The sequence below is a fragment of the Helicoverpa armigera genome, chromosome 1 (genome assembly GCF_030705265.1).
Source record: "Helicoverpa armigera isolate CAAS_96S chromosome 1, ASM3070526v1, whole genome shotgun sequence".
NCBI classification, from domain to species: Eukaryota; Metazoa; Arthropoda; class Insecta; order Lepidoptera; family Noctuidae; genus Helicoverpa; species Helicoverpa armigera.
Genome location: NC_087120.1, coordinates 2,904,007 through 2,931,272, shown reverse-complemented (window position 1 = coordinate 2,931,272; position 27,266 = coordinate 2,904,007). Strand labels below are relative to the sequence as shown.

Genomic DNA, 27,266 nt, shown 5'->3' with positions numbered 1-27,266 from the left:
GAGAGTGGGGGCTAGTGACGTCACGTCTGTGTCAGATATGATATGATATATAGACTTGGAAGTGACGTACCTAACTCAAAATTCAATCGTGTTTCTTGTTTGTGAGAGAAAATAGACGTTATCTAAAAGACGTAGGTACTAATTACTTTTTTTCGGTCATCATGCCTATTTTACTGAAGATGGGGTCAGCTTCCAGTGTGAACGCTTTCTTACGAGTACCAGTATTATTCATAGAGCGACTGCCTCTTTGACTTTACCAGATAACACAATACCCTCGGCCGGACTGAGTTACGGATCCTATACCTGGTGTTCCGCTTGTATATTCTAAAGACAGGACCACTTGTCTATACCTTGCAGTTTAAGAATACCTTCTTTGATGGAAACTACAAAAACAAATTGACATAATCCTCCTTTTTCCAGGATTACTTCGTGCTGATTCCCGAAGCGTACTACGAAGCGACGGTTCTAACGAAGTTGGTGGACAAGCCTTGTGTGATTGGCGACAAGAAGCTTTGCAGGCACTTCGCTTATCCGAGCCTGTTTGGCAGACCCACCGCTGACGTCAGCGGCCTCAGCACCTCTGTTACCGGTTACATCGACGATGTTGAAGTTAGTACTACTGGATATTATAAGTGCTTTAATGTTGGTTGTTTTGCCTTATTTTAAAGTTTTTCATAAAAATCAACAGCAAAGTCATTCTTCATTAATGTAGAAAATTATCGACACCAATGAACCAATTTGTTTTCTGTCATGTAAATTTTACAATACTAATAAATATACTTTTGAAGTATTAGGTACTATGTACGAGCATAAAACTGAAACCCTTTCATCATCAATGATTTTCTTTCTTCAGCAACTTAACGAGCTGCAAGCGTCAGCGGAATCAATCCCAATCTTAAGCAATGACGAGATCCAGTACAACATGAAGATAGACCCTCCTGGACCTTACATTCTCATCATCGAATACGTCACGCCTATCAACCGTACAGCCGAAAGTGTTAACGAGATAGAAGTAGCCTACAATACCAGCTATTCCTTCGCACCGCGAGGACCGATCACTGTTAGATTCCAGTCCGGAGACCAGCAGGAGACTGATGCGATTGTGAACCTCAATGATTGTCCGTACACGGCGGCTTGCCGACAAGCTGTTGTAGATGATCTGTCTAAGATACAGGTGTTCAATATTCAAGAAGCAAACAATGTCATTTATTTGATGGTAAGTTTTGTTTTGGCCTATAAAAATCTCTTCATTCAATTAATTCATGTAACGTAAGCAGAAGTTGTCACGTCTTAGAGGTATTTTATAAATTTCGTATTTACAAATTCATCAACATTTTAGTGATTGCAACGTTAAAAAGTAACAGTAGAACTTCAATAAAATATAGCAAAAAGTAATTATAATTAAATAACAAAAAAAGATGAAGTGCAAACAGGTTTTATTCAGCAGTGATACGAGGGGCGCATGTCACTGGCTGAAAGAAAGTTCAAATCACATTTTTTTTGTTTTAGCGTACATTTGTTTTTATTTGCAACATTTTCGTCATAAGTTCCATGATAATTTGTTTCGTTTATTTTAATGAAAGCCAATTAATTTTAATTAACAGTTTTTATTGATTTTCTGTTCCTTATTTAAAAGAGTGTATAAAAATATTTTAGCAATAGTTCTTTGACACAAACCTTTGTAATTTATGTGTGTTTCAGGGCGACCGCGACACTTTAGTCGGTATCAAGTCTATTGTGGCGATTCCAGAGACTGAATGGCATTTAGACTACATAACCCCTCGACCATACTGCTTGAGACGCAACGGAAAATGCGAACCAGCCAACTTTGCAGCCTCTGTCGACTCTAAGAAGGTAAATAACATCTAATGTTAAGGGCTTATTACACTTGACTAAATTCAGTCGTCTAAATGATTCAGTCACTAAATTCAGTCAAATGTAATCGCATTTAGGAAGGTAGGTTTCATTAAATCATTTAGAAACCTAATTAGACAAACCTATTTAGACGACTGAATTTAGTCGAATGTAATAAGCCCTTTATCTCTTCCGATTACATTTAGTTGCCAAGACCTCTCAAGTATGAGCGCGCTTGTTCGATTCCAGGTCAGGCAAGTACCAGTGCAACTTTTCTAAGTTTACATGTAATTTCTTATCTTGAAGGGTTTTCGAGAAAACCTGGATTATAACATTCAGCAATCCTTCTCAGTGTGAGAAGAGGCCTGTGCCCAGCAGGACAACGAAAGGGCTGATGATGATTAGCGTGTTAGTTAATATGAAGTAAAAAATATAGTCCAGAGTTGACCAGAAAGGGCAGTTGAAAGATAGTGAACAAGAATCGAACTTAGTTATATTTCTGACGTTCATAAGTGCTTGTAAAGGCCTAAATGATTTGACTTTGACTTTGAGTGAAACATTGACTAATAACATTTTCCCACAGATTGAAATCGAATCCGGCACGGGTGGCGACCGAGACATTCGGCCCCCGAGCCTCGACAACGCGACGGCAGTAATATACTTGATACCTGATGCGGAACCCGTGAGGATCGAGTCCAAGATACCAGCGGCTGGAGACTATATGTTCATGGTGCATTACTATCAGCCAGTGCATCCGGGTAAGTTGGTAGATTATATGTTATTACTAGCGACCCGCCCCGGCTTCGCACGGGATATCAGTATTTCCCCACAATTTAATGGTAGTATTTAAACGTATAAATATTCCTCTTCAATCGCTCTGTCTATTCTGCATAAAAATCGGTTGCGTAGTTTTGAAGATTTAAGCGTACAAAGACGACTGGGGATATGGAGTTTTGTACCTCTGTTCTACTATAGCGAACAACTGGTCTCAGTTCACTTTTCAATTAGTAAATTCAGTTGATACCTGGTTCCGTAGATATATAGCTGCTACAAAAAGGTAGCTAAATACAAATTCAAAATCTTTATTGCGAACTAAAACGAACTCGAACAAAAGATCTTATAAGTAAGTACTTTCTTAGAACTTAGGTGCCTGTTGTACACCCTAGTAAAAAAATACTCATCACCTTTCAGAAAGTACAATCAACGTAGCGGTAAAGACTGACACCCAGCAGTTTGACACGAACATGGTTGTCCAGCACTGTCCGTCCAGCACTGGCTGTCGGTCACTCCTCAAGCTGCCCGACGGGACTAAACACTTCCCCTTAGCTGATAACTTCACCATTACATTCTGGGTAAGGATTTGTGCTTTTACTAAGGTGACGGGAAAGGTCTTCGATAGTTTGCAGTGTAAAGTAAATAGTCACAGAGGTTCAGATCATCTCGATAAATTTTAAGCGGAAAGAACTGAAGACAACAAACCGAAGTCATGGAACATGTACATTGTACATCATCGATTTTTCCTCGACCATGCAATCTTAACGCGCTTAAAACTTAGCTTAACTTCTAACTGTGTATATAAGAAAATCTTGGAATCCTAATTTGACCCACTTCCCGGTCTTCTATTAAGAAGAAATTTTGCACACGCTCTGAGTTCTGATGACAATACACAAGCGGTTTTTAAGTGTTTTAAACTATTAATTGTTATAGTACACATTTGACTGCCTCTATCTATCTATCATGAATTTCTGACAAGAAAGTCTTCAAAAACATTTAAAGATTTCAAAAACGCCATTTTCGTTATACAGGGCAACAACAGCAAGGGTCTATGGATTGATTACGTGCTCGTGGTCGCGGCGCCAGACTTCGTGGACTCTGCTCTCACTGAAGCAAACGTAGTGGATTACACCAGGGAGTTCATCGAGAAGTGTGCCAATAACCACTACCATATCGGTTCCAATGAGACTGGTTAGTTTTCTTTCATTATCTTCTATAGTCCAGTTGAATTGAATTGAATTGTTCCGAATCTGCTGCGTTTTTAAAAAACTTCTATATTTCATTAATACAATGATTTGGTAATGTGATTAATTACAGTATCTGTCAAACCAAAATATTTTTCTCTCTTATGTAAAATATTTATATCACTGTTACCAAACTTCATCATCATCTTCCGCCCCCACTAAAACGGCAGGCGAATGATGACGACGTTAGCGAACTTCTTCAACCAAAACTCTTCAGGTTTCTGTCGTGACGCGATGTTCTCCATCACGGCGGAGTACAACAGCGGTGCCCTGGCTTGTGTGTGTGACTTCATGGGCTCCACCGAGCTGGAGTGCAACACCTTCGGAGGCCAGTGCCCTTGCAAGCCCAACGTCATCGGCAGGTCCTGTAGTGCCTGCCGCACTGGATACTACGGCTTCCCTAACTGCAGGCCCTGTCATTGTCCTTCAACGGCCATCTGTGATGATAATGGTATGTTTCTCTTGTTTCAATTTAATTTACTAAGATGTATGACGCGAAAGGAACAGCTAGTGAGCCCTGACAGTTCAGGATGCTATCAGAGGTATAATGGCTACGAAACGAGTTCTACAAGTTGAGATTTAGTTTGTCTTTTTTAACCGATTATAAAATAGCTTTTGTATGACATGAAATCAAAGAAGGAATTAAGCCGGCTGGTATTTCGAGAGCCTGTATCATCTCTGAAGCTCAAAGATATTTTCTAGCATTTATTTCATATAAAATGTTTGTTTAGGTATGTGCATCTGCCCAAAGAACGTGGAGGGCGAGAACTGTGACCGCTGCAAGCCTTTCACCTTCAACTTCGACGTGCAGCGTGGTTGTGACGACTGCAACTGCAACCCGCTTGGAGTTGTCGACAACCGACTGCAATGTGAAGCTGATAGCGGAAACTGCGCGTGAGTACATCTTCTTTGAAAAAATAAAATAATAACTGAGAAACATTTTCCACTTCTAGAACTGGTAACATTTTGCCGGTCTAATTGTTTATTCATAAATCCAGCTAGGTACACTGCCGCACACAAGTGAAAATCAACACTTTTATTCGATAATCAATAGTGTATAAAGAACAGTTAGTCTATAATAGATTAAGATTTGTTGTGCAGCAACATTAAACAAAATTCCATAGATACATATTTGTTCATTCTTCTTTTCTGTCACTGTTGGGAAGATAGACTTTCCCTGGGTGATATAGAATGTAGTGAATCGCTACTAATCGCTAGATTGTCAATCTATCTACTATTCTACAGAGAGAGAAAGAGAGAAGATTTTTAGTTATCCATTTGCTATTGAATTTAATTGTGTATTTTCTTACATTATTAGACTTATTTTTGTACTACAATAAAATCACTTCTTCCTTCAGTTGTCGCGAGAACGTCATAGGCCGTACTTGCGACCACTGTGTTCCCGGCCACTACGCGTTCCCGGAGTGCGTCCCGTGCACGTGCGACAGAGACGGAACTACTGACGACGTGTGCGACCAGAGCACTGCACAGTGTTACTGCAAGCGATATGTTACTGGACAGGCGAGTTTTATTTCTTCTTTTATTATAATTTTAAAAAATAATAATAATCATCATCATCATCATCTCAGCCATAGGACGTGCACTGCTGAACATAGGTCCCCCCTTAGATCTCCACAGATACTTGTTGGAAGCGAGTTGCATCCAGCGTCTTCCGGCGACCTTTAAAAGGTCGTCTGTCCACCTTGTTGGTGGACGTCCTACGCTGCGCTTGCTAGTCTTTTGTATTTTGTATACGGTTTTTTAAATTATACAGACAGAATTGTGTTCTTGGGGAGTTTGTTCCACCACTTCTTCTTCCCAGCAAAGACACATAGGAAGTGGTGAAGGGCGGGCGTTTTGGGGGCTGTCTTTTGTAAATGTGACCTCCAAACTGTTTTTCAGCCTTGTTAGAATAAATTACTTTTTATTTTATCTTTTTACCTAAGTACTTGCTTTTTTACATCATCTTCCGAGCTTTTTTACCAATTATGTTGGGGTCAGCTTCCAGTCTAACCAGATGCGACTGAGTGCAGTAGCCGGCATATAACTTGGCAAGGATTTGGGTCCTTTAATTAATGTGAGTTTGCACATAGCGCACTAAATGATACAAAAAAGTGATCCCTGTTATTGCTTGTGCATTTATTATATGGTTATTGTCATCAATGTATCGGCAATTATATCTACTTGAAAAAAATAGGATCTGTTTTCATCTCACGATACTTACCAAGTTACGTGCCGGAAACTGTACCAGTGTTTGACAAGGAGCGACTGCCCTCTTCGACCTCCTCAACCCAGTTACCCCGGCAACCAAATACCTCTTGGTTAGACTGGTGTCGGACTTACTGGCTTCTGACTATTGTTTGAAATCTGAACTCTATCCTCGATTATTCAAACAAAGAAACTGGCATCAAAAGATAACTTAAATAAAGCATTATTAACACCTTTTTTATGTTTAGGCTTGCGACACATGCGTGGAAGAGTATTTCAACCTGCAGTCTTCGAACCCTGAGGGATGCACCAAATGTTACTGCTTCGGAAGAACCACTCGCTGTACCAGCTCCTACTTATATTGGGCTAGCGTGAGTGTACCATATTAACATAATATTTATAATATAATATAACTAGCTTCTACCAGCGGTTTCACACGCATCCCGTGGGAACCTCTGCACGAACCCGGATAAAAAGCCTGTAGTAGTAAAACGGCTAGTGTTAATTATCGTGAAAAAATCCTTATACAATATCAACGCCTAATTCCAATGTTCATCACCAGATCAGCGGCATGGGCGACTGGTACCTGGTGAACGTTGAGGCGAACAGGACTCTGAACATCTTCCCTCGCACCCTGCCCCCGGTGATGAGGAACGACTCCACCATCACCGCCGACCTCGTCGGTGATGACAGCGGACAGAAGGTCGTGTACTTCGGAGCCCCGGATTATTATCTTGGTAAGCACTTTATTTTGAACTAGCGACCCGCTCCGGCTTCGCACGGGATAACAATATTTCTTCACTATTTAATGTATGTTATTTTACATATAAACCTTCCTCTTTAATCACTCTATCTATTTAAAAACCGCATGAAAATCGGTTGCGTAGTTTTGAAGATTTAAGCGTACAAAGGGACATAGGGATAGAAAAAACGACTTTGTTTTATACTATGTAGTGATTCAATTAATTTAATTATACCCCCAAGAAAAGTAGTTTTTGCCAGAAAGCGTAGCAAACTATTATGTACGAATGACTATGACAGTCGTACGTATGACAGACGTAGTGGCCCAGTGGGTAAAGAACCAACCTCTCGATTATGAGTGTGGGTTCGACTCCAAGTCAGGAAAGTACCAATGCATTTCGTCTACAGGGCAGTCTGCTCTGCAATCTTATTGTAATCTTAAATCATTTGCAGGCAGGCATTATTGAATCACAGAAAAGGATAAACACGTTCATTTAAAATAATAAATAGCGCAATGTCTATCGTATGTTACTTAATTAAAAATAGCACAATCAAGCCCCAGGACTTATTACACAAGTTTATTTATGTTATTTTTTATGTTTAGGAAAACGGCTAACATCTTACGGCGGCTACCTAACATACTCGATATTCTACGAGACCGGTCCCGACGGAGGAGCTATAGCGGCTGCTGACGTCATAATCGGCGGTTCTGATGGGTAAGTGCCTGCCATCATCCTTCATCTTCCAGAGCCTTTTCCCAACTATGTTGAAGTCGGCTTCCAGTCTAACCGAATGCAGTTGAGTTCAGTTGTTTTACAAGGAGCGACTGATTGTCTGACCTCCTCAACCCAGTTAACTGGGCAACCCAATACCCCTTGGTAAGACGTGTCAGACTAAGTGGTAGGGAACTAGGGGTAAGTACCTGCCATCAGCTTATTGTCTAGCAAAGCATGGTGGTTTTGTATTACTTTGGGGCCAGGAGATTTTATGAACTGTATGGTGGATAGCAACAATATATCCATCAAAAAGGACTTTCACATGATAATGTAGTTTCTGATTCATCTTCATTATCACTTTTAATTTTGGAAATAAAAATACAGTTTAGTGCATCACACTTATTACCAAGTAAATTGTTAGATACATTTTATCATTATATACCTACTTAAAACAATATTCTACTTTTCACAGTTATTTAGTGCACAACAGCGTGGAACAACCACCTTCGAAGGTAGAATGGACACACGCGGTCAGACTGTCCGAGGACGAGTTCAGTAACTCAGACGGCTCACCAGTCTCCAGAGAACAGTTCATGAATACACTCGTCAATGTTACCAGCATATACATCCGGGCTACTTACTGGGACCAGTCTGTTGAAACTAGGTGAGTTGCAAAGCCAAAAGTCAAACTTCTTTCCATATATATTTTGTGTACCCTTGTTCAAGAAAAAGTAAATCCTTGAAATACATTTTAATAAGAATGAATGAATTTTAAAAACTCCATTTTTTTACGCAGCCTAATAGCCGTAACTCTGGACATCGGAGTGGAAGGCTACGGGGAGTACATTGACGCTAAACGCGCGTCTTCTGTCGAAGAGTGCCAATGTCCCAAGGCTTACCGCGGCCTCTCGTGCGAGCAGTGTGCTGAGGGGTACTACCGGCTCAGCTCCGGCTTCTGTGTGCCGTGCCAGTGCAACGGACATTCTAGAGAGTGCGATGTTAACACTGGAGTCTGTTTGGTGAGTTTATTTAGGTATTTATTTACTAGCTTCTATCCGTGGCTTCGCCCGCGTGGTGTGTCGATAAAATGTGTTAATCCATGGTATAGTAAGTTCAACTCAGTCTTGCGCGCGGCCTTATGTGTGGGTAACCCTTGTGTGCGTGACTTTGTGACTTTGTGTGCGTGACAAGAGGTACAGTCGTCACTGTCACACGAATGAAAGTTGTATATTTACAAGCCGACGCACACATAGGGCCGCGCGCAAATCTGAGTTGAACTATCTATATCACCTGTCTACATACCAAATTTCAACGAAGTAGTTAGTTAATTTGCCAATTTAGACAAAGAGCTAGCGATCCCAAAATAGTAATTGTTATACTTACCAATATCCTTAAAGCCGTTCCCAATTCTATATGTGCATATATCTGTTGATTTGACCACTAGAGATAGAACTTTGTCATTATTTTGAATAGAATAGATTGATCTTTATACTTTTTCTAGAACTGCAGACCAATTCAATTTGTCTAAATATATCTTTTATATAGGAGTGCACAGACAACACGATGGGTGACCACTGCGAGCAATGTATTCCTGGTTACCATGGCGACGCTCTGCAAGGAACTCCACGGGACTGTCTCATCTGTGCTTGTCCCATGCCCTACGTGTCTAACAAGTAAGTTAACAGCTGAAGCAAACCCGATAATGCTTATAATATCTTCCATAAATATGAATATATAATTTTTAATTCCACAAATATAAAATCCACAAAAAGGGGTGGCATTCGCATTTTTATCCGGCCATGACGTACAATTTGTATCAAAAGCTGGAAATAATGTTACTTGCGAAACGAATCAGACAGAGAATTACAATTTTCTTTCTGCCCTTGTCCATTTTTTTTCTAGGAATTACAAGTATCTCTAAAAGAAAGGCAGAAAGAATATGTTGATGAAGTTTTACATGCATGAACTTAAAAATTACATTGAAGTTAAAATCGTCTAGTTGAAGCGGTAGCTAGTTAAATCGTTATTATTTGTTTTAACTTTTACTGTCCCACTGCTGGGCAAAGGCCTCCCCAGTTTGTCTGCACACCTCTTCGATTTTTGATTCTTCCCACCAATCGTAAAATCGATAATTAATGAATAAATTTTGCCCTTTCAGCTTCGCCATCGGCTGTGATCTTAGCGACAACGGTTCTCTGATCTCGTGTCAGTGCAAACCTGGGTACGGGGGTGCGAGGTGCGAGTTCTGTGCCGCTGGTTACTATGGTGAACCTGAAGTTATCGGTAAGTACTACACTATCACTGCATTTAAATATCTAACTCCCGCACTCAGAGACATTTAATGATTACATAAGCCATTCTTTAGTGAAGGATTTCTTTAACAATCCGTCACTAAGGAGTAACTTAAGAATCGTTAAAAGTCCCTGAGTGCGGCGGCAGCTCCTCTACTGGCTCTATTTGGCTGTCTAAAGATTTTCAAATCTTGCAACTAGTTAATTGAATAACCCGTTTCCATAATAATACATCTGTCAATGGCCTATTTTGGGAACCCAAATTCTGCCGGCTCGCGGCTCTGCTTTGTGTTGTCTGTTCATGGACGCGCACGCTTTCAGTGTACACGTGTGAGCTACGAGCCGGCAAACCGGTTGGATCGCCGGCGAACTGACGGTTTTAAAGTACGCGTACTTAGGGTGACACACGAGCGAAAAAGGTCGTCGAGCCATAAGTTCACGTACACGTACCTACAATATTCAAATTGTTTGGCTATACCTATGTCATGTTATCTGTACCTACACAAAAATTAAAAACCACGTATTCCTCAGGTGACTACTGCAAGCCTTGCAACTGCTCCGGGAACATCAACATCAATGACCCGGGATCATGCGACAGCCACAATGGCGACTGTCTGAAGTGCGTGAACAACACTGCTGGCCACGCCTGCAACCTCTGCGCCCCTGGCTTCTACGGAGACGCCATCTTCTCCAAGAACTGTACCGGTAAGTGTGCTGTATAGCAGTTTATTTATGTACATTATATTCCTTTTGTGTAATGATGATGAGACCTTCAGCATGTACAGTCAACTTCAGGTCAGTGGTAACAGTTTTATAGGAAAATCGTACTTATTACTATTGAGTTAAGGAGCACGACAGTTACCACTGATGTACAGTCTACCGTACCTGCTTAGGAATGGATGGGAAACTATTACAGTTAAAAATTTGCCAGCCAATTTAATCCAAATGGTTTCGTGGGCACCTGCAATTCCCTAAAGAATTAAGTCAACTATGCTAAGACGACAAATTGGGTCAATTTTATAATCATTTGGAACTTAGCTTTTTGTGTTGTTGTTGTTCATCTCACTTTCGTCCTAGACCTGACCACGTATGTACAGCACAACTTAAATACGTCTTCCTTGAATATGCTATTTACCAACAGCATGTAGCTGCGATGAATTCGGTATGGAACGTTGTGACCCCGCGACCGGCACCTGCGTGTGTCGACCAGGAGTCATCGGCGACCGATGCGACCAATGCGCTCCCAACCACTGGGGCCTGAACAGCGGCCAGGGTTGTACTCCGTGCGACTGTGACCTCGCCTCCGAGTCATCTCAGTGCGACCTCAGCACCGGCCAGTGCAGGTCAGTAGTTTCTGTAGCTAGTCCCACTGCTTGGCTGCGGCCTCCTCTCACATGGAGAAGGATTGAGCATTAATCGCCACGCTTGCTCAATGCGGGTTGGTGATTTCAGACTATATAAGTACAGGTTTCCTCATGATGTTTTTCTTCACCTTTTTATCGGTCATTGGTGTCCTAGATATACTTAAACTGTCTTTATTATTATTTTTATATGTATTGTTAAATGTGCAATAAAGAATAAGAAGAGGTTCAAATACTGTTTCTTTTTTTTTTGATATTTTAGCCCTATCCTACTTGTGCTTAACAGGTTAATAAATTGAGTTAATTTGTTTCAGCTGTGCCAAGGGTGTGACTGGCAAACATTGTGAGCAGTGCGCTGCTGGATACTGGAACTACACCAAGGAAGGATGTGATCGTGAGTAAAATTATATTTTGATGATAGGATGCAAGTAGCTTGCGCATGTTGATTAACTTGCACAGGTTACATGCATTTTAAAAACGAGAATCTAGCAACTCGCGCATGTACCAAAAAAACTACCTCTTGTCACTTGCGCATGTTAACTTGCTCCAGCTACATGCACCGTGTAGACGCACCGATATATTCCATTATTGAATGCTCTTACCACCATAGTAGCCTCCTTCTGTCCTAATAGTGATTCTAGTGTTTTCTCTAATTCATACTCTATCTACTGTATCACTTATCTAATTTCCATTGCTATTTTAAATCAAATTGCCCATTGCATAAAATCGCTTGCTAGAAGTAACTTGGGGTAACAGCTTCGGGGGGACTTTGTCACCCCCAAGCTGGGGGATTTACCCAGCTATGGACGTCTTTAAGCTGTGACGACGTTTTACATCTATACTAATATTATAAAGCTGAAGAGTTTGTTTGTTTGACTAATCTCAGAAACAACTGGTCCGATTTAAAAAAATATTTCAGTGTTATAAAAAAAATAGTCCATTTATCGAGAAAGCCTACAGGCTACTTTTTATCCGGGTTCGTGCAGAGGTTCCCACAGGAGCTAGTATCTAAAGGATTGTTACGAAACAAGTAGACTCATGACCCTCCTATTTCAGATTGCAACTGTAACACTGGTTACTCACTGGGCTTCACCTGCAATGCTACCGGTCAGTGCGAGTGCTTGCCCGGCGTCGTCGGAGAGAAATGCGACAGATGCCCGGAAAGGTAACATATTCTACATTCTATCTCCAATACTATGTTATCATCATCCTCCGAGCCTTTTTCCAACTATGTTCGGGTCGGTTTCCAGTCTAACCGGATTCAGCTGAGTACCAGTGCTCTTCAATGCTATGTTATGTAGAAGGGTAACAGCCTTGTAGGTCTAGCTGTCGCAAGCACGGTCGCTGGGCACGATCTCGGGTTCGATTCCCGGGTCGGGCCGAAATCGCTCTGTGGGTTTTAGAAACTTTCTCAAAGCAGCCCATAGCCTGGAAGTAGATGATTGATACACCCATGCATCATGGGAGAGTCATTAAAACCATTTGAAACACACATAAAGCCATTAAAATCAAGATAACGAATAGGTGCTCGGTTTTTTTAACCAAACACACATTTGGTCATTTGCTTAAATATGATATTGTCCTCAGATGGGTGCTAATACCCAATGAAGGATGTCTGGAGTGCGACTCGTGTACTGACGCCCTTCTCATCACCATCGAGAACATGAGCGAGCGACTCGCTAACGAAACTAAAGACTTCAAGGTATGTATCAAATATACAACAATATTTCATAGCACCTACAGACCGACAAACTTAGTTGAGTTACAATGTAAAAGAATTTTTAAAATCGGTGCATTAGTTTTTAGGGTTCCGTAAAACGGGACCCTATTGTTTTTGCTCCTCTGTCCGTCCGTCCGTCCGTCCGTCTGTCACCAGGCTGTATCTCATGAACCGTGGTAGTTAGAGAGCTGAAATTCACAGATCATGTAATTGTTGCCACTATAACAACAAATACTGAAAACTAGAATTGAATAAATATTTTGGAGGGCTCCCATACAAAAAACGTGATTTTTTTGCCCATTTTATAAATCGGTACGGGACCCCTCGTGCGAGAATCCGACTGGCACTTGGCCGGTTTTTAAATTTACCCATTACTACTCGCAGATAATGTAGCTTTCTAATGTTGAAAGATTTTTTGATATCCGTTTATAAGTTTATCCATTACAAACAAACAAAGTTATCGTCTTCATTATATTAGTATAGATTATCGTACTGTATAAATATGATATTGTTCCCAGGACAAAGCGGACTCATTCTTCACAACACAGCGTCTGAACTACATCGCGAATCAGACACAATCGCTGCGGCCGAAGGTGGCTGATCTGAAGAACGTTGACGTTGCTGACGTCACAACCGCCGTCAAGACTTTAGAGAACAGCGCTAAGAACCTGCTCCGATCCGTAAGTCCATAATTTTATGTATTCGTTTATAAGCATTGATGTACGATATCATCATCCTCAGACCCACTAGTGTCAGACTGATTGTTATGTGCGATTTATGTATGTGTATTTGTATTTTTATGGTTAAAATTGCCTGAAATAAAGGAATGAATAAATGAAATGAAAAATTAATAAAATTTGTGCTACAAGGAAAGATGTCACCTGTAATGAACTTTAATTTTTAATTAAAAGTTTTAGTAAATGAGGCCTTCCTGGATAAATGGGCAAGCTAACACTGAAAGAATTTTTCAAATCGTACCAGCAATTCCTGAGATTAACGCATTTATACAAACAAACAAACTCTTCAGCTTTACACAGATTAGTAATTTTATCAATTCATCCTCACAGGCCGAATTCGCAGCCACAGACTCGGACAAACAGATCACCAGGGCTGCAGATTTAGCCGCCGATGCCGACAAGATCTTGGCTTCGGTTCGCGACAGCAGCGAGAAGGCCAAGGCCATCGTCACACATGTGGCCGACTTGGCTACCGGGCTCGAACTGAGTCAGCAGCCTAAAGTTGACAGTGCACTGGCTGAAGCGAGGCAGATTAAGTCTGATATTGCTGGTAAGTTTATTTTTTATGTAAAAAGGCAAACAAACGTTAGTCACGTGATTTAGAAAGCTTTGTATGGAGACGACAGCAGCGAGAAGGCCAAGGCCATCGACACACATGTCGCCGACTTGGCTACCGGGCTCGAACTGAGCCAGCAGCCTAAAGTTGATAGTGCTCTAGCAGAGGCGAGGCAGATTAAGTCTGATATTGCTGGTAAGTCGGATTTTTATGGTCTTAAGGTAAACAGACGTCCGTCAAGTGATTTAGAAAGCTTTGTATGGGGATGACAGCATTGAGAAGGCCAAGGCCATCGTCACACATGTCGACTTGGCTACCGAGCTAGAACTGAGTCAACAGCCTAAAGTTGACAGTGCTTTGGCCGAAGCGAGGCAAATCAAGTCTGATATTGCTGGTAAGTTGCATTTTTATGGTCTTAAGTTAAACAGACGCCCGACACGTGATTTGTAAACTGTGTATGGAGATGACAGCAGCGAGAAGGCCAAGGCCATCGTCACACATGTCGCTGACTTGGCTACTGGGCTAGAACTGAGTCAGCAGCCTAAAGTTGACAGTGCTCTAGCTGAAGCGAGGCAGATCAAGTCTGATATTGCTGGTAAGTTGGATTCAAAGTTAAAGGTTTTTATTTCATATAGACCTATTACACTTGCATAAGAAACGTCAAGCTAGTTGCGCGGTTCCATAACGTGAGTCTTCTGGAGAAAAACCGGCAAGAAACTCCGTAGACACTCTTTTCAAAAAAAGAAGTGTCTACTATATTTTATAGGTTGACTCTGAGAAAATTATACAATGCAAGTTCCAATGCCATCCTCATTATGATACTTAAGTTACATCCCATATAAACATAATGTATTTTCTGTCTCCACAGCTAAGGACTTGGCGCCGAAGAAACAGCAAGCCGACATCGCCTTCAGTAATGCTACCAAACAGATCGAGCGCATGAACGTCTTCGTACAACCGGTCAATGAGCAGGCTAAGGTAACAATTTGTTTATAAAATAAATCGAATTTCTGATTATTCTATTCCAAGCAGTTTATTATCTGCTGAGACTGCAAAATTATTCTATTTACCGTCAGTTGCACAATGCTCCATTAAAGTTAAAGCTTCATTAAATCTATTGCTATCACTTTTTATCTTGTTGACAAAGAAAGATTCAGCAATAGATTTAAAGAAGCTTTAAGTTTAATGGAGCTTTGTGCAACTGACGCTTAGGTCGAAGAATCTATAAAAATGTTTCATTTTTTTCGCTCCAATCACAGCTCTTATTTCAGTATTTACATTTGCAATAACATTAGTTATCTTATTATAGAAATTCCACCTTTTGGTGAACGACACCCGTGATCTGAAGACTAAGCTAGACGAGATGCTGCAGTACACAGACTTAGCTCAGCACACCGCCACCACTGCTGAAAACCTTAACGCTAAGAACAGGTATAACTAACAATATGAGAAAAGATATATTATATATTATAAATATAAATAAATATAAGAAGAGTAGCAGCAATGATGTTTGACCTAACTTCATCACTATCAGCCTTTCTGTCATCCCAGGCCTCTTCTCACTCAGAAAAAGATTGAGAGAGTTAATCACCACGCTTGCTCATTGCAAGGATTGAAAACTACAGTCCAAGTTACCTCGAGATGTTTTCCTTCGTCGCTGGTGTGTAGAATATACTTGAAAGTACTTGAGAAACTAACCTGGAATATAACCCACATTCTTATTTGATAGGTTAGTGCTTTACCCACTAGTCCACCACGACTGTGAACTTTACTAGCCAATATTTAACCTTACCAATATTCAATCCTCCTAGGCAATCCAAATTCGGCAACAAGGTAGCTTCAGTAACAAAACTGAACGCAGCAGCTATGCAGGATCTCATCGACGCTGGCTACGATATCGGCAATGGAACATTCTACAACCTTGTAGCCGCCACAGTAGTAGACAACTCCACCAAGGCCCTGGACAGCATCAGAACAGCTAACCAGGATATGATAGACCGTTTGGAAGACCTCGAGGTCAAACTGCCGGACCTGAGGAATTTGACTGAAGTGGCTAACCACCATACTTATATGTTGAGGAATAGGGTGAGTTGCGTGATCATATTTAAGTTACATGACGATAAGTCTTTTGAATTCTGACTGAAGAAAAGGAAAATATATTTCGGATCGTGTATCGATTCCGTTGAGCTAAGCACAAAACTCAAAACAGATATTCTATTTTTTTCTTTGATTCAATGAAACCGGTTGCCCGCGTTAAGAGGTCTTTAAAATGTTCATGCAAATTGCTGAGGATTCACCTTCAAAAATCCTAAATATTAAAAAAAAAATTCAATCCCTTTAATGAATTTCAGGCGGATAACTTAAGAGCTCTAGCCGAAAGAGAGAACAACAATTCACGTACTCAACACGCGTATACCGCTGCATCGGCATACTCTTCCATAGTTCAAGAGATTGGAGACGCGAAGAAGGCTGCCGATGATGCCGACGAGGGCGTCAGGAACATCACTGAACTGGTAAGTCTATCATCATCATCATCTCCCGAGCCTTTTCTCAACTATGTTGGGGTCGGCTTCCGGTCCTACCGGATTCAGCTGAGTACCAGTGTTTTACAAGGAGCGACTGCCTATCTTACCTTCTTAACCCAGTTACCCGGGCATCCCGAAACCCCGTGGTTAGGCTGGTAAGTCTAAGTTGATGATAATATGTACTTACCTAAAAACTCGAGCTTTACGAGCATAATGATAATTACCTAAAAAAATTGAACTTCTCTTCTTTACTAAACCCAGATCTATTTCTAGTTAGGTAATCACTTAATTGGTCAATAAGTGCTACCCGAACTGTAGTGAGGATGCATTTTAATATCCAGATTATATCATCATCATTTAAGCAAAAATAAAACTGCATGTCAATTAACAATTATTTTTTTTTGTACAGACAAACACACTGAACGACCGAGTGGTCCCAGCTCGTGACAGATCCAGGAATCTTCTAGAAGGTGCCACAAAAGCCCAGAACATAGTAGAACAGGCTCTCAGTCCTAATTTAACAAAGGCCGAAGAAAAACTAGCGCATGCTAAGAAAACAATGGGATCTGCGGATGACGATAATAATGCTATTCAATTGTAAGTAATTTTATTTGTAGCATTTTTCTGTCGATTTTTGGTTCAAGGTTCTTAGTACAGACGCCAGTGAGTCAACCTATCCATCTCCCGAGCCTTTTTCTCCCATCTTTGTTGGGGTCGGCTTCCAGGCCTACCGTATGCAGCTGAGCATCCGATTCTGTTTTTTCTAATTCAACGCAAATTCAAACTATTTTTTTTCAAACTTGGTTGTAAAACAGCGACAAAATAAAAGACAGCCACCAAAGCGCCCGTCCTTCACATTTGCCTTTCATTTGGCAGATTGAGCTGGGTTGATCATCTGTCTGTACAATCATCATGCCGAGCCTTTTCTCTTCACGTCACAATATTACCATATTATTCTTCCCTTAGCTCCCTCCGAACGCCACCACCGTTCGCCCTGGACAGCGAGGTGGATGCAGCTGACAGAGTGAACAGCACGGTGCAGTCGACCCTGGACGTGATGTCTCAGGTCGGCACTGACCTGGCTGCCAGCAAGGAGTGGGCGCAAACACTGCCCAAGCTAGCTGATGAGGCGCAGAAGATGACTGACACCGTCGATAGCCTCGGTAAGCAGATTCATCGAGGAGTTAAAAAATATTCATGATCAATTCCACCGGTTACTAATAAAAGCTCTGATAGCCTATTAAGAACTTATCTGCCAAATCAACTACAAATTATGACAGCAATATCATGCATAATTTATAAGCCGCCTTTATCTGGCAGATAGAATTTACTAGTATTTAGACAGGTTTCCAACCGTGAAATAACTTTTAAAATCGGACCAGTAGTTTTCGACTTTATCCATTACAAACATACAAAAATACCAAGTTTTCCCCTCTAATACATTAGTATAGATCACGTAACTAATAGAATACTATCCACCACAGTGAAGGACATTGACAAGCTGAACCCGACAATCACACAAACCTACCACACGGTGAAGGCCAGACAGGATGATCTGGAGAACCGACGTCAGGAGGCCGACGAGAAGCTGCTCAAACTCAAAGAGCTCATCGAACAGGTGAATTGGACTATTCTTCTTGAATTTAGACTTCATAATATGCGCGAATATTAGACATTTAAATAAAACTATTTTAACGGTATTCTATCGCGGTTATATTACCTTAATATTACTTAATCCCGACGTTTTGGGATTCCTTTACAGCATCCATGTCTGCCTGTGTCCGTGGATGCTGTAAAGGATCCGAAACGTCGGGATTAAGTAATATTAATATAACCGCGATAAAGGTAATTTTATTTAACTGAAAGATTTAAAATCGGACCAGTATAAGATTAACGCGTTCAAACAAACAAGCAAGCTCTTCAGCTTTTTAATAGTATCGTGTTCCTAGATATATTTTTTTTGTTTAAATGTCTATGTAAATCCCCAGGCCCGTACAGTAGCAAACCGTATCCAAGTTGGCGTAACCTTCGACCGGCTGACGACTCTGCAGCCACGCTTACCGGACTCTGTGGATGAGATGTCCACCTCCACGCACGTCTCCGTCTACTTCAAGACCAAGGAGAAGAACGGCCTCATCCTCTACCTCGGCAATCCTAAGGACACCATGCTTAGAAGGACCAGATCGGTAAGTGGCAGATTAATGAACTTTTCCTTAAAAAATTTGATTTACTTGTTCCCCCACGATTTCCCCCGCTCCCTGTGGAAACTACTTTTGGCATCCAAATAGTATAGTGCAGCTACACAACAATGAAAGACATTTTCAAATCAGTTCAGTAGTTTCGGATACAAACAAACAAATGAATATGAATAAAGATTGTATGTATCAGTCATGAAGCATTTAGCATTAATCTTTAACATATGGCCTTTAGCAGAAAAGTACATACAAACTGAGAAAAGTTGCATTTGTTGCACTTGACTGATCTGAAATAGAACCCACGCCCTTATACTTGAGAGGTTGGTTCTTTACCCATTAGGCCACCAATCACTATTTTTTGACCCTGTTATCATGCCTATTCTATTCCACAGGATGACTTCATGGTGATTGGCGTGGAGAACGGCTACCCATACCTGAAGATGGACATCGGAGACAGTGCGGAGTCAGGTCGCGAGCCTGCCAGGATCGGCAGCGACAAGTTTGTGGCTGACAATCGCTGGTACCAGGTCATCGTCGACAGGTAAGAGCTTGTAACGGGTTTCTTGTTGGCACATCTAAAACTAAACAAGAATGTCCTTACGATTCCATTTTGAGCATATTTTAGGTCTTATTCTTGTCACAATATTTATTTTCCAAAATAACAATAAAAAGATTTTGAGTGAAACGGCAATATTATTAGTGTCGTTGTCGTGTGAAACTGATTAGATCGACTTTATTGTATACTATGTAATGAATAACTATCAACTTCAACGGCAACAGGGTCGGACGCAACGTGAAGCTATCCATACGGGAGAACTTAGACAACGGCTCAGCTGACTACGTTCACTCCAAGGAGGCTGTACTGCCAGGACAGCATACCATCTTCAACCTCGACCGGCAGAAGTCCAAGCTGTACGTAGGAGGAGCTCCTTCAGACGCCAAGCTGCAGTCAGTCAGCTTCCCCGCGTTTGAGGGTCAGATTGAAGAGCTCATGATTGGAGACACGCCTGTTGGACTCTGGAACTTCGCCAGTGCTGAGAACTTGAAGGGAGCTCGACAGAGGTAAGATATACTATTACAAGGGAATTTTCTATATGTTGGTTCTGTCTTAATTTTATTGTTTAGTTGCATCCTGTCATATTAACTAAAACTACAAGAGTAAGTTGCAAAGCCAATTTTAGATCCTTTTACGAGGACCAACTATCGAGGTTATAAAATCTGGGATCGAAAAATCTATATTTTTTATGAATACAAGAAAAACTCAAAATTTATGAATAATTTATAAATTTTGATGTAGTTTTTATTATTTAACATTTTTTCAATCGCATCATCATCCCTTTTGCCTGTTTTTTGTAAAGTAGGTCTTCCCAATCCCGCGTTTGCCTTTTCAATTCACACAAAATTTTAAAATGTACCTTTAAAAGATAGGAATTAAAGATTAAAATGTGATTTATTAGTAAATTTTGAGTTTTTCTTGTATTCATAAAAAATATAGATTTTTCGATAGGATGAATATGCGATGCATTTAACGCTCGATCAAACGAACATTCAATATTTTGAACACCCGATGTATTGACTGCGCGATGTATTGAATGTTAGATTTAATAACCATTCGATATTATGAATGTTCGAGTATTTAGAATTTCGATTTATAGTGGTCGATCAATTGGCATTCGATTATTTGTCATTCGATTGGGCGTAGTACACCCCATAGAATCCTTCCCAGCTGCTATTCGCAGAGGCTTTTCAGGCTTAAACATAACCTACTTAGTCAACATTTGTTAATTTTAATATATTTTTATGTTCTATACACCATGTTGTATCGTACAAATCAATAATTAATATTTTTCCAACAGAGACAAGTTGATATCGAACCCGACGGGTCCTCAAGAGTACCGGTTCAACGGCCGCGCCCACGTCACAATGCCGGGTCGCCGATACCTCACGCCGCAGAAGAACCAAGTCCTTCTGTTCTTCAGGACCTATGCACCAGATGGACTCATCTACCTCGTCGGAGAAGGAGCCTCCTTCTTCTCTATCCAGATGCAGAATGGCAAAGTCTTCCTACAGGTATGGGCTATACCTACATTATATGTAGTACTACTGATACTTACTTCTTCTTGTCACGTTTTTGCACCTTATCAGGACTTCCTTCCAATACAGGGGTTTAACACCAGTTGTCCCCAACTTAAATCTGTTAGCTTTGCATTTTTATTTCTAGATTATGTATAACGTTAAAACTTATAGTGCTAAGTTTTTATCACAATATTTTACTTCCAATAAATTTCTCTTACAAAGATGTTTCGAATGAGATGATACCTACTATATTGTATTGTGTATCTTTGTGGTTTCTTTTTGTTTGTCCTGAATAAACGTTTTATCTATCTACTAGGCGCTAGCACAAGCTCGAGCTACACACTCACAACATTTTTGAGCAACCAACCATCTACTTTTGCTTTTTAATAAACGATTTATTTCTTTACCACACACAATTTCCAACAGGTCTCGCTCGGCAACACAGATGACCTTCTCATAATAGGAACCGCAAACTCCTACAACGATGGCAAATGGCACAGACTGGATGCTGCTCGAAACCTCAACAAGTGCTCTCTGAAGGTAGACCGAGAGACTCTGAAGGGTGAATCAACAGCCAGAGAAGATTCCATCACGGCTCTAGATACTATGAACTTTGGTGGTAATAATAAGGGTATTGTAGAAGTGACGAGAACTGGATTCGATGGATGTATCAGACAGATCGTGATGGATGGCCAAAATATCGATTTGACCGTCAATATGGAGTCTATTGGAGTTGCTTATGGTTGTCAGGTGAGCTTTTGTGAATATTTTTCGTTTTTTATACAGAAAGAGATATCATTTTGATATCATCCCCTTTCAAGTAATGTCAAATTCCTATCTCCTATATAATATTATCCTATAGAATATTGGGAAGATCGGTAAATTAACAGGTACTGATCATTTCTCTCCTCACCTTTGTATGTCTCCCCAAATTCAACGCCGTAGTAATTCTTCGAAAGCTTTTCCGAAAGCTAGTTTATTTAATACTAGCTGATCCCGCGAACTTCGTATCGTTCAAACCTTCCCTGGACCTCTACAAACATTTTAAAACCAAAATCAGCTCAATCGGCCCAACTGTTCACGAGTTTTAATCAGACTAACGAACAACAATTCATTTTTATTTATATAGATTATTATACAATATTGTGCATTTATTCCAGTTCGCATCGCTAGTCTCACTATCAGGCAAGGACAGCTACCTCCGCTACGTGGACGTGACGGCGCAGAGCCTGCAGCTCACGCTCAAGTTCAAGACATCGGCGCCCGACGGCTTGCTGTTCGTGTACGTCAGCCGCACGCAGACCGCCGCTATGCCCGACAGCATATCCCTGTCGCTTATCAATGGTTAGACATTTTATATGCCAATAAAACAATTGTCCTATACAGGTACAAAGCTACATCAGGTTAGACTGGAAGCCGACCTCAACATAGTAGGGAAAAGGCTCGGAAGATGATGATGCCAGTTCTCCCAGTAATTTTTTGCAAATGGTTTTATGATTAAAGCTAGGTTAATGATAGGAGTTGCACCGACGACAGCTAGGTTCTTCAATTAAAGAAGAAGAAGACCACATATTAAAGGCAACATTTTTTCAACTGCCCATAAACGATTGACTATGCTAATATTTCGGACCGAAATATAATACTTTTTCAATTTTCTAGTAATCGGTAGAATAAGTCGCCGAAAGTTCAGGAATTGTCACTCGACTTATAAGAATGCGATAACGACTTATTCTACGCCTTTTGAATTCCCTATACGTCACATCACAACCTTCACCTTCTCTTTTACTTGCTGGTGGTAATTAAGTAATTATTTGCTCATGTTAATAAAAACGTACTCGTTATGTTAGGTACACTGGTGCTGATGAGTCAGCGCGAGGAGCTGAACACGGGACTGAACACGTACAACGACTCGCAGTGGCACGTGGTCACCGTCACGCACAACAACAACGCGCTGCGGCTCGTCGTCGACGACTTCGACTACTTCAGGTAATTCTTCAGCTTTTAACTCAGCCTTATCTACCCAGCACATATGAAATAAATCATTCGCAAATCTACGACTCCTCAGGATGTTCTCCTTCATCACTTCAGATAATCCTTTAGCTTCTAACTCAGCCTTATCAACCCACTATATATGAAATAAATCACTTTGAAATCTGCGACTCCTCAAAATGTTTTCCTTCATCACTTCAGATACTGCTCCATCTTCTAACTCAGCCTTATCAACCTACTACATATGAAATAAATCACTTTGAAATCTGCGACTCCTCAAGATGTTTTCCTTCATCTTAACTGACGGCTGTTTCCAATATTCCGTCTATCGATATCACTAATGTATATGGGACTATCGATATTCAAAAAGCTGTTAGTTGTCCTTTTGAAAGGATGTCCTCCCAGATCTTTCGTGACTTTTAGTAGAGACTACCATTATTTTTGTATTTATTTTGTTCAAAGACTGCCACGTCTGTACCATTGCAGAGTGCACATATATTTTTAGATTTCTTGTGACGCAGTTGTTCAAACCCTAATAGATCAGTAACACAAGACATTTTGTTGCAAACAGCTCTATTTTACTTTATCTGTTCAGCACGGATACCGCACCTGCTCCGCTCCATATCCTCGACGGAGTACTCTTCGTTGGGGGGGTACAGCCAGGGTACGTGGTGGGAGGGAAGGTTGGCTCCAAAGCACCCTTCACTGGATGCATCGCCGACGCCACCATCAACGGACAGGTGCTCAACTTGCTGGAGCCCTACAGCAATAGCAGCACAACCTTCGGAAGGTGCGGTGCCACCACCACCACTGGCGGTGTCAGTCCAGGTACGTTGACTTTTACAGTACTTATCTTATACTCTTGTAAATTAGGCATTATGTATTAAATAACTTTATGAGACCGTTCACCATTTTTTTAAATACTTGTAAGATTATCTAATCATATCAAGCCGTTGAAACAAAATTGTCAGTTTGTTCTATTATACTTACTACTATTAATATTTACCAAATTCCGAATAAGATCCACGGGGTTGCTGATGCATTAAGTACTGTAAGTACATTAAGATAGACACCCGCAACTTCTCATAGGTCCAGTTGAAAACCAGCGTCAGACACTAGCTGTCTGGCATAATGCTAGACTGGATCTATTTAGCACAACCTTTTGTAACTTTTGTATGTTTTATTCTTATGTGTACGTATATCTTGTGTTGTGTTAATAAATATTTTTTCTTTCCATATAAATATGCATATCATATGCATTCCATATTCTATGATAGAGCTTGTTGACAACTAGCTGTACTATTCGTGTTCAGATCAAGCGCAGTGGGCCGCGACGCCGCCAACTGACGTGCTGCCGACGCCGGGACTACCGAGACCCACGGAGCCGCCACCAGGCCACGGTACGTTACCCTCAACATTAGTACCCACCCTTTTAATAACTTGCATTTTAACATTAGTAGATACTCGCTCCTTGTAAAACACTGGTACTGAGCTGAATCCGGTTAGACTGGAAGCCGAACCCAACATTGTTGGGAAAAGGCTCGGGAGATGTTGATGATGAATATAATATCAGATACATCGGCTATCGAATGACTTTTAGTTTCTAGTGAAGCCAAAAATATAATGCATAATTGAGTAACTTTAACAATTGTTTATGTTGCCTTAACTTACAAATCGGTATTTGTGGCGTATCTTCATTTTGATTATAAAACATTAAAAAAAAAAAACAAAATATCGCGGGTTTGTTGTTAAAATTTGAGTTTAGCCTCTAGAGTATCCGTTTTTATAGCAGTCTATATACACAACCTAAGTTTCTAAACATTTTCCTTAAGATAAGAGGATTTTAGACCAGTTTACATAAAACATCGTTGTATTTGTTGTCCAGGCGAGGAGCCGTTACTGCACAACGTGGTGCTGCCAGGGCCGGAGCCGGTCACTACAGCGGCCCCTCAGAGCACCACCACCACGCCTCGGCCCACCACCACCACGCGCCGCCCACCGCCCAAGCCTGAGCCCGGCTGTCAGCTCGCCTACGATCCCTTCTACACGGCCGGAGACCCTGATATCGGATACAGATTCGGTAAGCTATAATGTTTTTCAGGTAAACAATGATCCAGTTGCCGCAATGTCCACACTTGAATGCTAATCAGACACTGGGTGAAGTCTCATGTTAATAGTAAACTTCACTACATAGTATAAAAACAAAGTCACTTTTTCTGTCCCTATCCGCCACTTGAACAAAGGTCCATTAAAGTTGAAGCTTCTTTAAATCTATTGGTGATTCTTTCCTTGTCAACAAGATAAAAGTGTCAGCAATAGATTCAATTGAGCTTTGTGCAATTGACGGTATGTCCCTTTGTACGCTTAATCTTCAAAACAACGCAACCGATTTTCATGCGTTTTTTTTTATAGATAAAGAGGATGGTTTATATAACATACACTAAACGCTGGGGAAATACCGTTATCCCGTGCAAAACCAGGGCGGGTCGCTAGTTACCTATAATATTGTATCGTTATCAGGTACCCGCAACGACAGTCGCATCGAGTACTCGAAGCTGCCGGGTCGTCACCTACAAGGCATGGACCTGAGCATCTCACTGCGCACGTTCGACCGGCACGGCGGCCTCGTGTTCTACGCCGCCGCCGAGCGGGACCCCACGCAGTTCCTCGCCTTCTACATGAAGGACGCTAAGGTATCTTGACTAGTTTCAGCATCCGCAGTTCTTAGGGATCTATCAGACAGGGTCAAGCGGTCAAGCGTTCAAGCGGTCAGTTTTGCCTTCTTTGTGTCATATTTAGTTACATAGTCGGTCAAGTAGTAGTAGAGCTGGAACGCAGAACGCTCGACCGTGTGACAGCTCTCTGTCTGATAGACCCTAAATTAAGTTCGCCATCTGGCAAAGCCTTTTACCAACTCGGTATTTCGGGGTTCGGCTTCCAGTCTAACCGGAATCAGCTGACTACTAGTGTTTTACCTCCTCAATCCAGTTACCCGGGCAACCCGATACCCGATACCCCTTGGTTAAACTGGCGGCAGACTTACTGGCTTCTGACTACCTGTAGGCCATAACGTCTGCCAAAGACTGGTCAAGTACTCAACGTGATGTACAACATATTCTGATCTAACATATTCTGTTTCAGCTCCACTTCAAATTCAACTGCGGTGGCGAGACCGCTATCATCTCATCTACCATTACGTATAATGACACGGAGTGGCACAGCGTTACTCTCTCCCGCAGCGGCGGCCACGGGAAGCTCGCTGTCGACTCCGAGCTGGTTGGAGAAACCAGTGCGGTCTGCAACTCACCTGCGGGTCTCGCAGCACCCTACTACTACGGTGGGCTCAGGGATTTGGATGATCAGATCAGCAGTAACCTTGAGGTAATAAATATACAGTTACAGCCTTTTTTATCGTCCCGCTTCTGGGCACAGGCCTCCTCTCACACGAAGAAGGATTGAGCGTTAATCACCACGCTTGCTCAATTGGGGTTGGTGATTTCAGACTCAATAGTCCAGGTTTCCTCGAAATGTTTTCCTTCACCTTTTTATCAGCGTGGGTATGGATAGGTCGACTCCAGTCTAGTGGGAGAAGCCAGCGGGGGCTACTCACTCGGTGGTGAATGAACACGCTACTTATTCTGAGTACTAAGACTTCACATAGTGTAATTCTTAAGCTCTGTTTCACTAAGAGAGAGAGAGGCAGTTGTGAAAAAACCTTCTTTCGTTAATTATTTATATTGAATCAAAGTGAATACTGAAATCTGAATGATTGAAGTCATCGTGCGCGAATGGGACAAAGCTAACGATAACCTATCAATTTAATCAGTTCCAATTTCCTTTTTAATCGGATAACCAAATATCATGACGGTAGTAACTCGGGAGTTTCCTGCAGTACTGTAATATACCTCATCCTCCTAGCCTTTTCCCAAACTATGTTGGGGTCGGCTTCCAGTCTAACCGGATTCAGCTGAGTACCAGTGCTTTACAAGAAGCGACTGCCTATCTGACCTCCTCAACCCAGTTACCTGGGCAACCCGATACCCCTTGGTTAGACTGGTGTCAGACTTACTGGCTTCTGACTACCCGTAACGACTGCCAAGGATGTTCAATGACAGCCGGGACCTACAGTTTAACGTGCCATCCGAAACACAGTCAATGGTGTCTAAGATATACTTAGAAAGTACATACAAATTTAGAAAAGTTGCATTGGTACTTGCCTGACCTGGAATCGAACCCGCGCCCTCATACTCGAGAGGTTGGTTCTTTGCCCACTAGGCCA

General features: G+C 41.3%; 1 protein-coding gene across 1 annotated transcript in view; it reads left to right on the top strand.

The window, feature by feature from the left end:
• Positions 1–27,266, top strand: part of LOC110379473 (laminin subunit alpha) — a 48,730-nt gene that overhangs the window by 19,184 nt on the left and 2,280 nt on the right. Inside the window, exons 19-60 of the mRNA XM_049847413.2 lie at positions 421–609; positions 854–1,216; positions 1,702–1,854; positions 2,438–2,612; positions 3,046–3,206; positions 3,660–3,819; positions 4,090–4,323; positions 4,604–4,766; positions 5,231–5,393; positions 6,329–6,451; positions 6,643–6,817; positions 7,426–7,537; positions 8,010–8,201; positions 8,334–8,556; positions 9,083–9,210; positions 9,696–9,820; positions 10,360–10,533; positions 10,970–11,171; positions 11,504–11,583; positions 12,246–12,354; positions 12,777–12,891; positions 13,428–13,589; positions 13,977–14,196; positions 15,071–15,180; positions 15,512–15,633; positions 16,014–16,287; positions 16,554–16,715; positions 17,137–17,324; positions 17,694–17,890; positions 18,212–18,345; positions 18,716–18,913; positions 19,315–19,463; positions 19,703–19,984; positions 20,779–20,992; positions 21,425–21,748; positions 22,159–22,342; positions 22,846–22,984; positions 23,583–23,815; positions 24,301–24,387; positions 24,873–25,067; positions 25,508–25,680; positions 26,129–26,368. Coding sequence (XP_049703370.2) covers positions 421–609; positions 854–1,216; positions 1,702–1,854; positions 2,438–2,612; positions 3,046–3,206; positions 3,660–3,819; positions 4,090–4,323; positions 4,604–4,766; positions 5,231–5,393; positions 6,329–6,451; positions 6,643–6,817; positions 7,426–7,537; positions 8,010–8,201; positions 8,334–8,556; positions 9,083–9,210; positions 9,696–9,820; positions 10,360–10,533; positions 10,970–11,171; positions 11,504–11,583; positions 12,246–12,354; positions 12,777–12,891; positions 13,428–13,589; positions 13,977–14,196; positions 15,071–15,180; positions 15,512–15,633; positions 16,014–16,287; positions 16,554–16,715; positions 17,137–17,324; positions 17,694–17,890; positions 18,212–18,345; positions 18,716–18,913; positions 19,315–19,463; positions 19,703–19,984; positions 20,779–20,992; positions 21,425–21,748; positions 22,159–22,342; positions 22,846–22,984; positions 23,583–23,815; positions 24,301–24,387; positions 24,873–25,067; positions 25,508–25,680; positions 26,129–26,368 — 7,506 coding nt within the window. The remainder of the gene's footprint in view (positions 1–420; positions 610–853; positions 1,217–1,701; positions 1,855–2,437; positions 2,613–3,045; positions 3,207–3,659; positions 3,820–4,089; positions 4,324–4,603; positions 4,767–5,230; positions 5,394–6,328; positions 6,452–6,642; positions 6,818–7,425; positions 7,538–8,009; positions 8,202–8,333; positions 8,557–9,082; positions 9,211–9,695; positions 9,821–10,359; positions 10,534–10,969; positions 11,172–11,503; positions 11,584–12,245; positions 12,355–12,776; positions 12,892–13,427; positions 13,590–13,976; positions 14,197–15,070; positions 15,181–15,511; positions 15,634–16,013; positions 16,288–16,553; positions 16,716–17,136; positions 17,325–17,693; positions 17,891–18,211; positions 18,346–18,715; positions 18,914–19,314; positions 19,464–19,702; positions 19,985–20,778; positions 20,993–21,424; positions 21,749–22,158; positions 22,343–22,845; positions 22,985–23,582; positions 23,816–24,300; positions 24,388–24,872; positions 25,068–25,507; positions 25,681–26,128; positions 26,369–27,266) is intronic.